This window comes from Artemia franciscana, chromosome 10, assembly GCF_032884065.1.
Source record: "Artemia franciscana chromosome 10, ASM3288406v1, whole genome shotgun sequence".
Taxonomy (NCBI): Eukaryota; Metazoa; Arthropoda; class Branchiopoda; order Anostraca; family Artemiidae; genus Artemia; species Artemia franciscana.
Window position 1 is genome coordinate 769,464 of NC_088872.1, and position 18,947 is coordinate 788,410.

At 35.1% G+C, this 18,947-nt stretch overlaps 1 protein-coding gene across 3 annotated transcripts in view; it reads right to left on the reverse strand.

The window, feature by feature from the left end:
- LOC136031640 (solute carrier family 12 member 8-like) overlaps positions 1-18,947 on the reverse strand; it is a 92,374-nt gene that overhangs the window by 56,658 nt on the left and 16,769 nt on the right. For all 3 annotated transcript variants that reach the window (XM_065711282.1, XM_065711283.1, XM_065711284.1), the window contains exons 3-5: positions 17,432-17,612; positions 12,027-12,172; positions 5,444-5,687 (exon numbers count right to left, since the gene is read on the reverse strand). In XM_065711282.1, the coding sequence (XP_065567354.1) occupies positions 5,444-5,687; positions 12,027-12,172; positions 17,432-17,612 (571 nt within the window). The remainder of the gene's footprint in view (positions 1-5,443; positions 5,688-12,026; positions 12,173-17,431; positions 17,613-18,947) is intronic.

An 18,947-nucleotide genomic window follows, 5' to 3' on the forward strand; every position in this document is an offset into this window, starting at 1 on the left:
TTCACATTTCAAATCTAAAGAGGAAATGTCTGCTTTAGCATTCTGAAGCTGTCGCGTTAGATTTAACCCGCTCCAAACGCTTTTTAAGCGAATCGTCGACGAACATGTGGCTGTGGTTGCCTTTTCGTTTTAGTCCACACTTCGTCTGAAGTACGGACTAAAACGAAATATAAAAATAAAATCGAAAAAACTAAAACGAAAATAAAAAGGCTAAAAAAAAGTGCGGAAAAAAACAAAAAATAGCCATAATATATTATAAACATACTATAAACACACTACAGTCACACTATAAACACTAACAACTTTTCAATAACCACATTTGGAAATAAAAGGAAAAGGAATGCGGAATAAATTCCTCTTCTCCGCAATTCTTGACAAAGTTTTCTTTCCACCTAAAGTTCCATACATAGGTTAGCATTTCGAGGGAAATGAGCGGTTCCGGAGTTAAGATTGCTGTAATTAGAAGACTCCCCCCCCCCCTATTTCATCGTAGAGGGTTGTTTAGTATCTCTGATCTATATCAGACTATACTACTCTTTTCTTGCTCAAAAGTTCTTCCTCAAAGTGCGAAATTTGTCAAAAGTGCAAAAGAAGTTTTTTTTCTAATGTAAATCATTAGAAAATTGACGGAAAAATGGAAAAAAACTAATTGTAAAACCCAAAGAATTTTGTCAGTGACAGGGTAAGATGGACCATTAACAAAGTTAAAATTTAGCGTATCAGATCTATATCAGGCTAAACTATTCTCTATTTGCCCCAAAGTTCTGCTGAAATGGGGTCCTTGACGAACTTAATATGTAAAAAAAAACACTTAAATAAAAGATAAAAACCAAAGCAAAACCCAAGAAGCTTATGAATTTTAAGAACGTATCTGATTGGCCAAATGAGGAGGGATGTGCTGGAATGACCCAAATATTAATGAATAAATCGAACTGGACTCAATAAATGGTTTTAAAAACCAAGCTAAGTCAATTTGTAGGTTCTCTGGTATGAAACGATTGAATGCCAAAAATAACTATCAAATTATTAACATGATAACGCTGCAAAAGCATTCTACTCGGAATAACCAAATGCTTCAAGTAAACAAAAAAAAATTATCTAAGCTTTATTAGAGTACATTTGACTAACTATTCTTATTGGCGAGGGGGAGGGTTGTACTAGCTGTTTTGACACAATTATGCAAAGTTGGCAAATTATCGAACTAAAATTATTATACGAAGAAAAATTTTGATAACCCATTTGTAATTTGTGGTGGGTGGACCCAGCTGGATCAAGACTCAGGCCTCAAAGGACTTTTGCCTTCCGGCCCCAGGCTACTCAGCTTACAGAGACACAGAACTCCACCCAAGGCCAGGATCTGATTGGTGACACCAGAGCTCGAACCCACGTCCCGAAAGACATAGGATTGCAAGTTCAATGTGCCATCCACTCATCTATGGTAATTTTTTAACATCCGCAGTTTTTGCGTAAAAATCTTTTCAATTTGGTTTTTGGCGGAATAACTACTACTACTACTACTAATAACTCACTGCAGCACCAAGCCGCCTGAGGCCAACACAGCTACGCACGCTCCTCCTCCAACCTAATCTATTTAAAGCCTCCCTCTTTACACCCTCCCAGGAAGTTCCCATTTCCTTTAAATCCTTATTTATGACATCCTCCCAACCCAGACAAGGACGACCTGCTTTCCGTGTAGCCCCAGACGGTTGGCCAAAAAGGACAATCTTCGGTAATCTGTCATCCTTCATCCGTAGAACGTGGCCTAGCCATCTCAACCTTTCTTTCATTATAGCCCCAGAAAGCGGGATTGAACCACACTTTTCGTACAACCTACTGTTTGAAATACGGTCAGTCAGCCGGGTACCCAGAACAATCCGTAGGCAATTTCTCTGGAAAACATCTAGTAAATTTTCATCTGCTTTTCGGAGTGTCCATGCTTCAGAGCCATATTTGACAACTGTCATCACTGTAGCTTCCAATATTCTAATCTTGGTTTGTAGGCTTATCTTTCTATTCTTCCAAACTTTTTTTAACTGTGAAAAAACACCCTGAGCTTTAGCTATTCTACTTTTAACATCTTCACTGCTCCCACCATCTTTACTAATAATACTACCAAGGTAACTGAAGCTCCCAACCTGATCAATCTTTTCGTTACCTAAGGTCACCTGTTCATCTTCACTTATTCCTAACCTTAGTGACTTAGTCTTCTTAACATTAATTTTCAAGCCTATTTTAGCACCCTGAACTCGTAAAACCTCTAAAAATTCATTCATTTTGCTCACACTTTCATCTAATATGCTTAAATCATCAGCATAATCTAAGTCCAGGAGCGTTCTTCCTCTCCATTTGATTCCATGGTCTCCAATTGCCTTTCCTGTGCTCCTTAAGACGAAGTCCATCAAAATGATCCATATAAAGGGGGATAGAACACAACCCTGTTTAACTCCTGATTTAATACAAAACCAGTTGCTAACCTCATTTCCTACCTTAACCGCAGCAGTATTATTCTCATACATAGCGCAAATCACTTTAATGTATTTTTCTGGTATACCATATAACGATAAGACCTTTGTTAACGCTGTTCTATCAACAGAATCGAAAGCTTGCTCATAATCGATAAAACTAAGGACCAAAGGTGTTTGACAACGAAGGGACTTCTCAATTATTAACCTAAGAGTGAAAACATGGTCGACACATCCTCTACCTTTTCTAAAACCGCATTGTTCTTCCCTTAAAACTTTGTCTACCGCATGTCTCAGTCTAAAAAGTATCATATTACTCAGTAATTTGCTACCTACAGAGACCAGACTAATGCCTCGATAATTCCGACATTCACTCTTGTCACCTTTCTTATACAGTGGTTTAATTAAGGTTTTCCTAAAATCATTGGGTACTTCCCCTTTTTCAAAAATCATGTTCATAATCTTCAGTAGCTAAGGTGACTAGTGCTGAGTCAGTTCTTAGTATATTCTCTCACGATGATGCCTGATCTCGACCTCAGCCAGAAGATAAGGAGATACCTTAAGTCACCTTAACCTCAAGGATGCCCATCCACAAAACATCGGGAGGGGGAGCCAGGGTTTTAAGGATTCTTTTCTTTTTTCACAAAGATACCAACGAAACATTTTTACAAATCTGGAAAAGGGGGACATACTTGTGGTTTTTTTCATTTTCTTACGAAAATATACAAAAATTAATTTTCCAAATTCTAGGATGGTAACTGCCCACCCCCACCCACCAAAAAAAACTCACCAAGAGCGAACCCATAATTTAATTGGATGGCCAATGCTGCAATTCATTTTAGGGAGGTCTGATTTAAGGGAATAGCCCCTTCCATTTCAGGAGAAAACACATTTAAGCATAGTTTTCTACATTTTGAGGGGAGATGCGCACTACCAGACCCTCTTCCTTCTAGAATTGCCGCTTGCTCTTACTTGAAAAAACACTCCTCGCACTTTTTTAAGGAAAAAACAAATCTTCTTCGTAGCAAAACCACTGAAGCCTATCGATCCCTTCCAACTAACGAGCTTAGATTAAAACAAACCCCTCACCCGACCCCCCTTTAACGTGAAAAAGTTCTCCTGAAAACGTCTGTACACGTCCCAATAATCATTACTATATGTAAACAATGGTCAAAGTTTGTAACTTGCAGCCCCTCCCCCGGGTACTGTGGGGGATGAAGTCGTCCGGAAAGACATAATTATTAGGTTTTTCGATTATGCTGAACAAATGTCTATCTCAAAATTTTGATCCAGTGACTATGAGAAAAAAATGACCGTGGGAGCGGGCCTAGGTGCCCTTCAATTTTTTGGTCACTTAAAAAGGGCACTAGAACTTTTAATTTCCATTAGAATGAGCCCTCTCGCATCATTCTTGGACCACTGGGTCGATGCGATCACCCCTGGGGAAAAAACAATAAACACGCATCCGTGATCTGTCTTCTGGGAAAAATACAAAATTCCAAATTTTTGTAGATAGAAGCTTGAAACTTCTACAGTAGGGTTCTCTGATACGTTGAATCTGATGGTGTAATTTCCGTTAAGATTCTTTGAATTTTAGGGTATTACCCCTATTTTCCAAAATAAGGCAAATTTTCTCAGGCTCATAACTTTTGATGGGTAAAACTAAACTTGATGAAACCTATATATTTAGAATCAGCGTAAAAATGCAATTCTTTTGACGTAACTATTGGTATCAAAATTAGAGTTTCGGTTATTATTGAGCCGGGTTGCTCCTTATTACAGTTTGATTAGAACTGTTTGATTAAAAACACACGAGAGAACTTATAATGTAACATTCTTTGCTTGCACCAAGTAATTTCAAAAACAAACTCCAAAAAGCAACTTTTCAAGCACTTGTAATGATTACCATTTGTCATAACATCAACAGCAATAGAAAGAAAAAATGAATTCAAAATGATAACCAAGGTATAAAAACGTGAGCTACTCAAATAATGGTGGACCTACCTCCTCCCAAGGAATATTTGCAGCAATATTTCGAATCATTGAATCAAATAGATGATTTGCCAATTGATTTTCTGTACATTTGAAAGGAAGCAAACAGTTCGTGATAACGAACTGTAAGTAAGCAGCTATCAAGCTCAATAGTAACCGGAACTTAGATACCACTAGAAAACGGAACTTAGATACCAATAGATACATCAAAAGAATAGCATCTTTATGTTGGTTTTAAATATATAATTTTCATCAAGTTTAGTCATACCCATCAAAAGTTACGAGCCTGAGAAAATTTGCCTTATTTTCGAAAAATGGGAAAACACTCCCTAAAAGGTATAGTATCTTAATGAAAATCACACCATCAGATTCAGCGTATCAAATAACCCTGCAGTAGAGGTTTCACGCTCCTATCTGTGCAAATATGGAATTTTGAACTTTTTGTCAGAAGAAGATCACGTGTTTATTTGTTTGTTTTTTTGTTTTTTTTCCAGGGGTGATCATATCGATCCAGTGGTTCTAGAATTTTCATAACATTTCGACCAGCAATACTAAATGATGACATATGTCGATATACATATCGTCATGTAGTGCACGATGACATGTATACAAAATAAGATATATTAAAAACAAAAGAAAAAAAAATTGTGTATCAGCTATAATAGGCAAAGTGGTTAGAAAGACATTTCGACCCGTCAGCACCTTTGCTGCCAATGGAAGAAATAGAAGCTTCATCCCTTACTTGGCACAAGCAATTGAGACCGCCAATGAGAACAACTCTAGCTGCGGAATTATTATATTCGCTACACCCCAACAAAGTATGCTCAAAGGATGAAGAAAATATTTCGGGTCAAGGTTCCCATTTAAATGTCCAAATCTTCAGGGTTTTATCCCTATTTATAAAAACATAGCCTAATATTTAGCCTATTATCAATATATAGCCTAAACAGAAATGTGAGATGAAATAAAAGAGAAAAAGATATAAATACTTGTATCAGCTGCATTAATAAAGCTGCCTATGAAAAAATCTAGAGCTGCCAAAAGCATTGTTGCCAGCAGAAGAAACTGAAGCTTTATCACCCACTTGACTCCAGCTAAATTGAGCCCACCTAGTAGAAAAACAACCGCTGTTGCCATTGCACGCTGAATCCAAGGTTGTGCCGATTCTTCAACTGTAATTAACGAGGATATCGACTCCGCAAAACCCATTAGACATAATGCCCCTCCAACGCTCTGAAAATTACAAATAAATTAAATTATTACTTAAGAGTTACTGATGATATAGTGCATTTGATTTCCACACCGTTAGAATAGACAGTGTATAAACCCAAAAAGATATGCATGTGTAAAATATTTTTGGAAGTTTTACAGCATTGAGTATAATGGCCATTTTGAAACTTCGAAATGAGGCTATGTGGCGCTGCAGTGTCGTTGAATGGGTGGTAGGTTAACCTCTACTACCCTTATACCCTCACGAAGTTTAGATTTTGCTTAAGATCCTATCTTAAGACATTTCGGTTCTTAAGAGTCCTTAGGACCTTGTTTCAATAAAGAAAAGCCCTGAATGGTTTTCTGTGTGTGGTTGTTTATGTGATATTCTTTAATGTATGAATATTTTTTGAAATATTTGTGTGTTATATTTTTTGTGCATTATATTTTTGTATATTTTTTGAAATATACAAATATTTTTGAAATATTTTTTGTGTGTTGCATCGAAAACAAAAGTCATAGGCTGTTCACTTAAGTCGGACTCCTCGTAAAAATCTCAGCTTTCAGCTAAAAGATAACATAGGGTGGATCGACGAGTTTATCCACCTTTATAGCTTACTTAGCTACTATAATAAACGCTCAAAAGACATTATGAGACAGCTGTTCCTTGGGAACTCCATGTTTCAAAGCCCTATTCTGATCTTGGCAGGGAGGGAGAGGGGAGTAATACCTTCCCTTAGATTCTGATATTTGTTTCTTCTTTTTCATTCTAAAAAGTCAACAAGAAAGAAAAATTATCTCCATGATTTTGAGCAGCAGCGTCTAATCCCACCTCGAGGAACAAATCAAACACCTGGAAACCATTCATTACCCAAAGATCGTCTTTGATGACCGACTACCCAGTTCTCCCTATAAAGGTCCCCCATCCCTAAGATGAAAATATCAGTAAGCCCCACCTTCTATATTTCACAAAATTATCTACAAAAATCTCTTCAACAGTTTCTGAAAGAAGTGGCACCAAAACCAATCTCAAGAATGAATGGGAGCGTCATTGTAAACAGATGAGTGAAGTAAGAAAAAACTACTAGCGCCAATGAGAGCGCAGAGCTACTCAATGAAACTACAAAGTTTCGGAAACAGTTTAATTTGTATTTACTGACAATTAGATCTTAATTAAAGGCCAAAGTTTATTTTGGTCCAACCTGAAATGTGCACAAAGATATCTATCTTTGAGTTCAGTATTGAGAGCTCGTTGCGTGAAAACCTAGTTTTTGGGTATTAACCATTTAATAAGGTAAGGTTCAACCTGTGTGATTTCCCCAGAGACATTTACGATCGGATTATTTTATTTACTTGCTATTAACATTTTTGCTACTTATTATAAATTCCCTCGGGATTTAGTGATTTATTGACTGCGGAGATTTGGACTAAGAGATATAATTAACTTAGAGGATTTAACTCAACTAAACTCTTTGTGCATAGTTTCAGCATCTATTATAGATCCAGAATATTGCGGCATCTGCTCAAAAAGAATAGCCAGCAAAGCAGGTGGCGTGCAGTGTATTAAATGCAACAAATGGTCTCCTTTTAGCTGTGGAAAAACTAAGTACTCAAATGACTTGAAGAAGACCTTGGTGTGTGTAATTTGTACACAAAAACATTCTCCAAAAAACTGTATTCTAACTAAACTGAAGTAAGACAGTCAAATAACAACGAGAAGAACCATGATCAATTTTAAAAACGAAGATTATTTTCCCGAGTGAAAACGTGTTTCCAAAATCACCAGCGGCTCCTGGCGTAGAACCGAAACTTATGGGTGCTGTAGAAAATATAACAGTGGAAAGACTGTCCAGGTTCTGACCTGAGTTGTCTCATATGTGACGGAACGACTAAAGACAGCCCCACGTTTGTCATCAATGCTTACACGGCATGCATAGTTCTTCCTCTGCAGAAGTCCTTAAGACGATTATTTATTTTTACCTATGAAAAGTGCTTAAATCATTGAAATAGGAGTGGATCAAAATTTCCCAGTAATGATCTATCAGTTCAATGCAGTAGCACTGTTGCCAGCCAAGTCACAAAGACTTAACAAGGGTATCCTCAGTACATTCATATAGATGAAGAGACTCATACAACTAATCATATCCCTGAGCGACGTGTTTGCAAATTTCACAGAAAAGGAGGCTGCAGAAAGGCAGAGAATCGCACGTTTCTTCATATTTGCATGGATTTTTTTAAAGGTTTGCATGAATTTACATGGATTTTTTTCAAAGCAGCCATGACGAATGTTGTCTTCTGCCGCACAAATCTTTGTGTAAAATTTCGCTCATAGATTTTGTTTCATGAATTGTTATCCTAATGTTCTTCTCACTTTCCACAGAAAGAGAAAGCCACGTTTTAAGACTGAATTACGAAGTCAAAAAAACGGGGAGCGAAAAAAAATGCACCTCTGTTTATGCAGGCTGCCAAATCCGGTCCCTCTTATGAGTTTGAAACTCATGCCAGTCAGCCAGTGCACATCCCTCCTCCATCATACCAGCCCCCCTCTTGAAATCCTAGGAAAACTGGCAAGAACCAACACTAGCCAGCCTTTCGACAATCAGTCCGGACCAAACAACCAACAGAGTTGGAATTTAAAGAAATCAATAATTCACCCACCAGTCAAACCATGTTTTCTGAGTTTCCCAACTTGGAACCGATTCACTATGCTGGCAAGCAAATTTGAGACCCCAGTGTAAAGCCCTTAATTCATCCCTATTCACATCCAAAAATACTAGTGTCAAATGTCCGTTCACTTATGAACAAAATGGAAGAGGTCGAACTATGCTCGAAAAATGAACTTAATGATATTGCTTGTATCTCTGAATCGTGGTTTGCGACTGAAGAGTATGTTGCATTTGATGGATATGATACGGATTTTAAACCAAGAATGGCACCCGATGAAAGGTAGCACATGGTGGCGGTGTTGGTATTATTTGTCGATCATCTATAAAAAATAGATGGTTGTGGTACAGGCCTAAGAGGCTACCTAAAAAAGTAGCACAGAAATGTGTTGTTTACTATCCGCTCCATGGCCCTTATCGTAAAGACCTTGTGAATTACTTATTGAATTGCACTGACAATACACGATCCTTGTATCCTAATGCTGGTATCATAATTGATGGCGACTTGAATGACTTGGATCCCTAAGTGATAAGCAATTCACTGTCACTTAAGCAGATTGTTAATGTGCCAACAAGAGGTAACCGTATGTTACATTAGATCTCATCTTAAGCAACTGTACGGGATATTACAATACCGCAGTTACATCACCCCCACTAGGCATGGGTGACCACCAGTGTGTTGCTTTGGTACCTAATCATTTTATCCCGAATAGACAAAAAATAGTGCGGTATACAGGCCCTACACGCCTGAGCTAGTAAATTTCTACAGGAAATGGCTCAAAAATCGTGACTAGCGTGATATCCTCTCATTGTCTGATTGTGACAAAATGGCATGTTTATTTTGTAGGGAACGGTTCAAAAAATACTATGAAATTTTTCCCCCAAAAAATATGTGAAACCTAATGAAAAACCATGGATTACTCGAGATATTCAGGATCTGATAAAATTGAGGAATGAATTGCTGGACCTGAGGAAGATTTCAAAAGATTAAGAAACACAATTGAGTATAAAATAAGATGTTCACGTAAGCTATATGGTTCAAAAATAAAAAGCAAAATATATCAATCCAAGGAAGTTCCATCATAAAGTTCAAAATATTATCGGCAAAAAAAGTTGAATTAGCGATAATGATGGTAAACCTCTGCAACCCAAAGAGATTAATGAATGTTTTGCATCAATTTGCAAAATCCATCCGCGACTAACAGTATTACCACCTAATGACTCAGTTTCAAATATCCTTATCCTAGATATTAGTTCAGTTGTTAAGAAGTTGAAGGCACTTGATCCTCGTAAATCTAGCTACCCAAGTGAGATACCAATCAAATTGATTATTGAGTGTGCTAATCTTCTATCTACTCCTTTAATGCCAATTTTTAACCAGTGTTTTATTGATGGTGTTTTTCCTAGTATTTTTAAACAGACTTATATTACCCCAATCCCAGAATGTAAGGCTCCTTAGGATACTACGGGTATGTAGTATATCTACGGATACTACTTAGTATCTTAGTATCTATATATTAGTAGTATATAGTATCTTAAGATACTACGGATATGTAGTATATCTACGGATACTACTTAGTATCTTAGTAGTATCTTAGTATCTACATATTAGTTGTATATAGTATCTTAGGATACTACGGATATGCAGTATATCTACGGATACTACTTAGTATCTTAGTATCTATATATAGTATCTATATATTAGCAGTATATAGTATCTTAGGATACTATGGATATGTAGTATATCTACGGATACTACTTAGTATCTTAGTATCTATATATAGTATTTATATATTAGTAGTATATAGTATCTTAGGATACTACGGATTTCGAAAACACCGGCTCTTTCAAAAGTATTTGAAAGCTTTATTTTTGATTGTCTATTTGAGGACATAAAAGATAACATAGATTCCCAACAATTTGGATTTAGACGCTAGTATGGTATTGTTCATTATTTGGTTTCTTTGTTGGATATCATTCTTAAACACTTAGAAAAAAATGGGCTTTGGGTTGATGCAATATTCCTGATATAGTAAAGGCTTTTGATAGTCTTGTCCATAATGAAGTAGTAGAAGAAGTTAAGGTTATGGGTGCCCTTCTACTTGTTGTACGTATGCTTGCTAGTTTTCTTTTTAAAAGATCTCAGTGTGTCCAACTCCCTTATCATGAGCCATCTAGATTTTTAGATATTTTTTGCGTTCGTCATAAAATTAGGCCCACTTTCTTGTCTAATTGTTTTAATCGTATTTTATCAACAGTTCGAGAGCGTTTTAAGCTTGCTCATGATTCCACTGTTTTAACACTGCAACTAAGCCCTCAGACTACCGAAGAGTCTCACTTGACGAGAATTTTTAATGACATAAAAGCTGAATTAGGGAAGGTAAAACTGGCGGTCAGTGAACTATGAAACTAGAACTAGAAACTAAGAGCTTTTATATGACTTTTTTCCTTCTTAAAGATTAACAGCCACTCTTCTATTTCCCTACAGCCAATAAAGAAAACTTAAAATGCTTGGAGTACTTTTGGATGAAGATTTAAGATGGAACTCGCACGTTGACTATCTGACTACAAAAGACGCCTCACTTTTACATTCGTTTTCCAACCTGAAGAGATTTGGTATGCCAACTGAGGTTTTAAAATCCGTATATTGCAGCTATGTTATACCTTCTCTTGAGTATGCGTGTCCAGCTTGGCATCCGGGTTTGACGAAAGATCAATCAGATAGACTTGAAATGATATAAAAAAGAGCTGTAAAAATTATACTTGGATAGAACTACTCAACATATGATGATGCACTAAAACAACTCAACTTGAATTCACTTGATAGTCGTACACATGAGTTGACATATCGATTTGGACTAAATTGTTTGAATTCCCCAGCTAATCGTGGTCTAATACCCGAGCAAGAGACACCCTACTAAAGGACTAGTCACTAAGCTTTGATAAATAAAAAATAATTGTCACAGTTGATGACTCACCCAGCTTCTAGTACCGAGAGATATTGCAAATCATTTGTTCCTTATTTTATTAGGTATTTTAATAATATTATCTTGACAAATATTTAATGTTCAATGCTGTTTATTTCAGGTATTTGCCAGTGAGTGTTTTTGAATATACGATTAGGATTATACGTAAGGATTGTTAAAAAAGTTTTTTTTTTAGAACATTTCTAGTTTTAATGTTCGCATTTTAATGTAAGTTTATATATATATATATATATATATATATATATATATATATATATATATATATATATATATATATATATATATATATATATATATATATATATATATATATATATATATATATATATATATATATATATATATATATATATATATATATAATACATATATATATATATATATATATATATATATATATATATATATATATATATATATGTGTGTGTGTGTGTGTGTGTGTGTGTGTGTGTGTGTGTGTGTGTGTGTGTGTGTGTGTGTGTGTGTGTGTGTGTGTGTGTGTGTGTGTGTGTGTGTGTGTGTGTGTCTGTATTTTGGTGTTGTGCTGAAGACGGTCCTTGGACAAAGGGCCAAATCACTGAATTGATTTCCACTGTCTTGAGACAATTTCCTTATTGTTTCTAAATTGTGATTGTTTGATACGGAAAGACAGTGTGGTCTTCGTCGCTATTTTTGCTATTTAACGTAGTCCCCTGTGAGCCCTTATAACCTACCTGTCCGAAGCAATAAAGAAGCCCAACAGCACCGCCAATCCTGGAGCCAAGAACATGACTTAGTAGGAAATAAACGCCACCACTCTCTACTTTACATCTTTCGCATATACCAATGGCAGACAGGACGGAGATAAGCACAACTGAAACTAAAAGCAAAAATAAATTGTGTAAATTGAAAAAAGATTAGGGTGACACAAATCTGAAACAAACTGTAATAAAAAATGCGCATACAAATTGTAGTAGAAATTGGAATATGTTTGGTTTAGGCATTTAATTTTAGATTTCAACCACGTGTTTGTAATTAGTTACTTCAAATAACCAAAACTCCTCGGATTTCCATATTCGGATATTAGCCTCAGATTTAAAATGTGACACAAATTGTGGTAGAAATTGCAACACATTTGTAAAATTATGTTTAAGATACTCAAATCACAATTTCAACCATATATTTGTAATTGGTTAACTCGAAATCCCATAAGCCTTGGACTACAATATTGTAGCATTAGCCTCAGATTTAAAATCAACATGCTCAGAAATCCCCCAAGACAAGTTGTGATAGGAGCTAGAATAAGTTCCAAATTATATACAAACAAATAAATATACAAGAACCGTCGTGCGTAGACAGAAAATCCCAAAGGCACTCAACAGCAGTTACGTGTACCTCAGTATATTTCGAAAAAAATGTAATTTCGATAAAAAAAAAGCAAAATTATGCATATAACATTGGAAATAATGTGGCAAATATTGCCACTTCGGAGGTATGGGCCTGGAGAAACCTCTCGCGTCCATTTTTACTTAAAACAGTTACGTCTGTATGTTAATTATATATGTGCGCACAATTATGAACGGCTTATAGATATCAAAAAATAGTAACAACAATCTTCAAGCTGTTTTAATTTCCAAATCCTGACTAGTTTTATCGTTAGATAAACAAATGATTAAGCGTTTGAAAATTCATTTTTTTTTTATAATTAACCTGACAAGTTAAACGACTAAGCATTAGCCGTCATACAGTTAGAGATTTTTCACACTGACGGAAGGGTCCCACAATTGACGGACTAATAACATATTATTGGCCAATTTTACTACCCTTAAGATTTTAAATTCTTCACATTGACGGAAGAGTCCCACAATTAAAACGGACTGGTAACATATTATTCGCCAATTTTACCACCCTTAAGATTTTAAATTTATTATTCCCCCCTTCATTTATCCGTTGTAGAATATTATTTTTCTTCAAAGATTAGATTTTATTCTTCAAAGGGAAGGACGCAAAATCCCATAAGTAGAATTTAAGAATGACTTAGTTGTAACAAGCCTCCATTAAGAGAATTACCTGAAGGTAAGTTAAAAAAAAAAAATCTCTATATATGCAAATTTCAAATTAGAAAACTAAATCGAATATTCAAATTAGATTTTTGCCCTCCCCCCTCCCAAAAAAAATCTATCGAGCAAAGTAGAACAATAAAAGGTCAACAAGGTTTCAGACCGCAAAATAATGGTCATGATGCCCCTTTCCCACTTAAACCCAAAAAAAAGCCGAGATTGTCATTTTTGGTTTACTGAAAACTAAATAGATTGTAAAATTAATGTTTTCTGTGCATTTGAAATAAATGTATTTAAAATGAAGAAAACATGGAAAATTAGTTTGCATATTGGACTAGTAGTAATAAACTGATTGCTACATATATACTAATATAAAAGAAATCCTGGGAGTTTTAACAGCATTTTTATATTATTGTTTTTTTTTATTCCTCAGCAAAAGCACAGATACCAATCTAACCTTAGGGAGAAAGGGGATTAGAGGACGGCAGCAACTCAAATCTCTGCATAAAATTTTGTTCATTTTAGTGGTCATTTCATTATTTATATATACATTTCTGTTTGCTTTAAGTGTGACATATAATTCGGTTCTAGTTTTCGCCAGTTTCAATTTGAAGTTCGCCCCTTTTTTATTACATTTTATATATATTTTTTGCATTTAAATTTTACTTACATATAAAATTTGCCTATTACTGCATTTTATTAGTTTGATTCTTACTCAGTATAATTTGTATATACTCATAGTGTTGGCGAATAATTTTTATTAATCCCAGTAAATACTGGTATTTAATAGTAGAAACGTTGTAGCAGTCATGACAAAAATGTGATTGTGCTCAGAATGGTTGTGTTACGATTAGTAGTTTTAGTCGTGGCATGAGCAGTTGTGCTAGAGATAGCGGTTAAAGGAAGCTCGGAAGTAGTCGGGGTCATAGTAGTCAAAGTAAAAAAATTCATAATAGAAACTATAACGCCGGGAGTATTCTTAGCATGAAGTCACTGGAAGAGCAATAGTACAATTATAGTAGCAGTAATAAGATTGAGTACTTTCTGCAGAGATGCAATTTTAGATTTATTGGATGGATGTTTTCAGTAAAATTTCAATGCACTTCTGTAAAAATAAGCATTAAAGGATGACAAAGAAAAAGGTTCTAGGGGTTTACCCCCCCCCCCCAGAAAATAACCCCCCCCCCCCGTGGAAAATAAAGGCTTTCCAGATATGATAATTTTATTTCCGTTGAAAAGTGCTAAGGAACGGGAAAAAGAGGAATTTATGCACCAAAAGTATCTTAAAAATTTAGAAAAAAACAAATCCATTTTTGTTGAAAAGACTTCATACGAATTTTGCAATTTTTGGCAATAGCAGGCGGTAAATAAAAAAAAGATCGAAGAAAAAAAAATATAGGTGAACAGTCATCAAAATTAAGAAAAAACATATGACACCAAAAAGTTTAAGAAGGTTTAGCTATTCTTTGAAAGGATAGTTGGCTTTGGGAACCAACAAACTCTTATTGTTTAAGTTTTTACGGATGAAAATGTTGTCATAATTATACGAGTTTGTTTTTCTTATCTTCCAAGTGTAAAACTACCACAAATCACCATTAATAAATAAATTAAATCCAAAACTAACAGAAATTACAGTACTAATAGATAAACTAGTCAAAGTCAAAACGAGCAAAAATTAAAAGGAGTGTGGCTGACAACACCCATGTCTTCTCAAGACAAGAACATAGTTTGCACTTTCCTAAAAAAAATAAAAACTAACCGTGTATTGTCAATACTTCTTTATTTGATAAAGTCAAAAGAGTGAAAAGATTTAAAATGTATTTTGTTTTAAGTAAAGTACAAATTATGTTCTGGTCTTGAGAAGGTGTGGTGGTTATCAGCCCTACCCAGAGGGGCGGGGGGCCCACCCCAAGATATTTCTGGTGCCCTTATTCACTGTTTTTCTTTTTTTACTCTTTTTTATAATAAATTTGTCACTTTAGTCAATTACTAGCACCTTTGTCACATTGCTCCCTTCCCCCGAGATTTTGCTCATCGGCGCCCTTGTCAAATTGGGCCTCCCCCAAGATTTTGCTCTAGATCTGTCCCTGGTCCTACTCATGTTTATTGTTTCTCATTTTGAGTTTGAATTAGTTATTTATTGTAATTTCTGTTCATTTTGGGTTTAATTCATTTATTTACGGTGATTTGTGGTAGTTTTACACTTGGAAAATTATTTGAATTTATTACTACTCATTTTTGGCTTAATGAGATTCTTTACTATTCTTTGAAAACCTCGTTTCTTGAATTTTTTTTAGTTAATGTCTGTCCATTTTTTATTGTCATCATCTTTCTCATAGAAAAAAAATTTCATACCTTTTGTTTATTTTTCTATTAGACTCCATAGTTTTTACTTTGGAGATTATTTAACTTTATTTCTGTTCATTTTCGGTTTAATGAAGCTCTTTACTTTTCTTTAAAAAAACGTGCTCAGTATGTTTTCCATTAACAAATATTATTTGTAGGTAAATAAATAAAAAAACAATAAGTTTTTCAACTGAAAGCAAGGAGCAACATCAAACCTTAAAACAAACTGAAATTATTACGTATATGAAAGGGGTTGCCTCCTCTTCAAGACATCGCTCTTTACGGTAAGGTTTTTTCATATGATATTAAAACAAAGAATATTGTTCTAATTAAATGACCATTGTCTTTCAGGAATCGTTCTTAAAGACTTAGGACAAAAAGTCAAAAACACCGAGGAAGGAAGGGGGCTGGTAAACACCGGCCACCAAGAAAAAAAAACATGAATAAGCACTTAAATGATCAGTGTATTTAACAAATGACGGTAATACTGAACAGATACGTACATGGGTAGAACATTCAATCCATGTCCCCTATAAAACATCCTATAAATATTTTTGCAATTTTAATTCTAATTTCTTATATCTTCTCTGTACTTCACTTTTTTCATTTTCCTTCTTTGTACCCTACTTCAAAACTTCGTCAACCGTCCCCCTCAAAATAAATTCATGTCTGATACAAGTAGGCTACAGGCTAGAATGGAGGAGTATTTGTCAGTATGTCTGAACGATATCAAACAATCTGTTTGGCTTAGGCGTGCCTAAAAAAGTAAGTACAGTTGTGGAAGGGCAATGTAACATAAAGAGATGAAAACTAAGAGAGACTAGTAGAGATGTTACGCATACGGGAAATGTTGTCAGCCAGTCGGTAAAATAGTGGCACGAAGCACCGGTATTTTACTGGCTCGATTATTTTGTTTTTGTTTTTCTATTAGGCAACTGGCGCGATGAAAAAATATAAGGTAAAATCGATAACAGAAGATCAGTATCTGTTGGTAAAAGAAAAAAGTAAGTAATTGTATTAGCAAAGTCACCCAAATCAATCGGTAAAAATGACCATTCAGTCGATAAAATCCATCGCCCCCTCCCCCACTAACACCTTGGTATGCCTTTGAAGACTAGAAACATTACTGGGAACACATCTTGAGTGGCTAAGTTCCAACCCATAAAAGAAAGCTTCGGAGTGTTATTTCATAAATTGCTCGCTTAGACAAATGTTCAATTGTCTTATATTTATCAATAAACTCAAACAGCCACTTTAATCTAAATTTCCTAATAAGGACTTTTAATTAACCCTGAACTTTAAACACCAGAATTTAACTTATCAATTTTATTATTGTAATTTTGTAAGGCTAAAGAAGGGGGTGGAAGGAACTCTCCTCTAAGACTGGTACACAGAGTCCGTCAACCAAATATTTAATGTCCAAATACAACAATTGTTCCATTTTTTACACCCTACCAAACCATCCCCCATCTTGCAAAATAATTTAATTTAGCAGTTTAGTACGATAGAAATTCTTTTTTACGATGCCATGAATTTGTAAAGCTACAGTTTTGAATGTATTTTTAAATGTATCTTATGTATTTTTATGTATTATGTATTTATGCAATTATGTATTTTTATGTATTTTTAAATGTATCTTATGTATTTATGTATTACGTGTTATGTATTTATGTATTTTTATATATTTTTAAATTGAATCTTAAATAAACTTCGAAATAATGAAAAGCTCGTACCAGAGCATAGGACAATAAGAACACCCAGACCAATGCCAGCATTGGCAACAATCCAACCACTTCGTAGAAAAATAATAACACCGAAAATATTTATCATAACGCTGGTAAAAACGCCGTCCCACGTTCCAAATAATACTGGCTGGGATATGAAAAACTGGGACTTCCACCATGGTTGGTCACCCTGAAAATAAAGAAATCTATTAGAACACACTGGCTTGGAACAAAAATCTAAACTAAAAACCTTCGTTTTGATTTAGACTGCGCCCAGGCTTTCTACTCATATAGTCTTCAAAAATCCAAAAATTCTCACCATACATTCAGATTCAAAGTCATCTGTCTGAACTCTTACAGTTTGACTTCGTTTTAAACAGCCCCCCTTGTGAAACTTTTATTCTTCTTTTTATCCATGGAGCCATGTTTGAAAGCTTTTATCTGAATTTTTTTTTTTCATGCAGCCAGAATCTAAAGTCTAAAATTTTGAAGACAGAATTCTTGTAACTTAACTTCTCAAACTATTGAAGCCTTTCTTTTTTTTTCAAAAAAGCCAAATTTGAATTCATGAAATCTATATTTTTCTTAGCCAACCTTTCTTCTAAAGCCGTCATCCTTCTTTTTTTCCATAGAGCCACATTTGAAGTCTTTAGTCAGAATTATGTTTTTATGCAGCCACATTTAAAGCCTTTTGTTTAGTTTTTTACATTAAATTCTTGTAATTTACCCTCTCTATGTTGAAGCTTATCATCTTCTTTCTTCAGTTCAGCTAGATTTGAAGTCTTTTGTCAAAAATCTTTAAGTCTAAATTCTCCTAGCTCAGTTCCGATCTTTCGAAGCGTTTCTTCCTATACAGTAATCAATGGAATAGCAACGCTTTTCGGCAACAAAGGTGCTAGTGTCAGTCCTGCGGCAGCTCGAAACAAACCCCGCTCGTTTTTTTTTGCACGACTGAATGTGAAATGCAGAGTCTGAATTATTTTATTCATTTTTCTTCTCGCTGGAGGATTTTTTTTACAAACTATGTCTCAGTAAAATTGAGTCCATTAGCTGTCTATTAGTATTTGAAAAGCTGCCATTATACCGTGTCAACAAACGAAAGTAGTGACGAAAACTGCAAGAGGCTAAATGAGGCTAACCTTGCAATAGAAAAATAAGAAGTCAAGAAACGACAAGTAGTCAAAATCTTTCACAAATAGTGCTTTAATTTCCTATATGAGCTAGACAAGGCCATGTTCCATAAGAACTTTCCTTGACATTCCTTACCCCTGGACTGAAGAAGCTAATCAATGAAAGAGTCTGTGGAATAAGCCCCTTAAAAAGAACATGGTGCCAGTTTTATCCTTAAGCATGTGCGACCTGTGTGGCGACACAGGGCCCCACGCTAAAAAGGGCCTTGCACCTCAGTGTAGGCATAACCCAAAATGCAAGGCCGTGCGCATATTCGCCATTTCTGTGCAGCCTGGAAATAAAGCGCAGAATAACCCCTTATGCTACATGGCAAAAACTTACCCTGATTTCACTC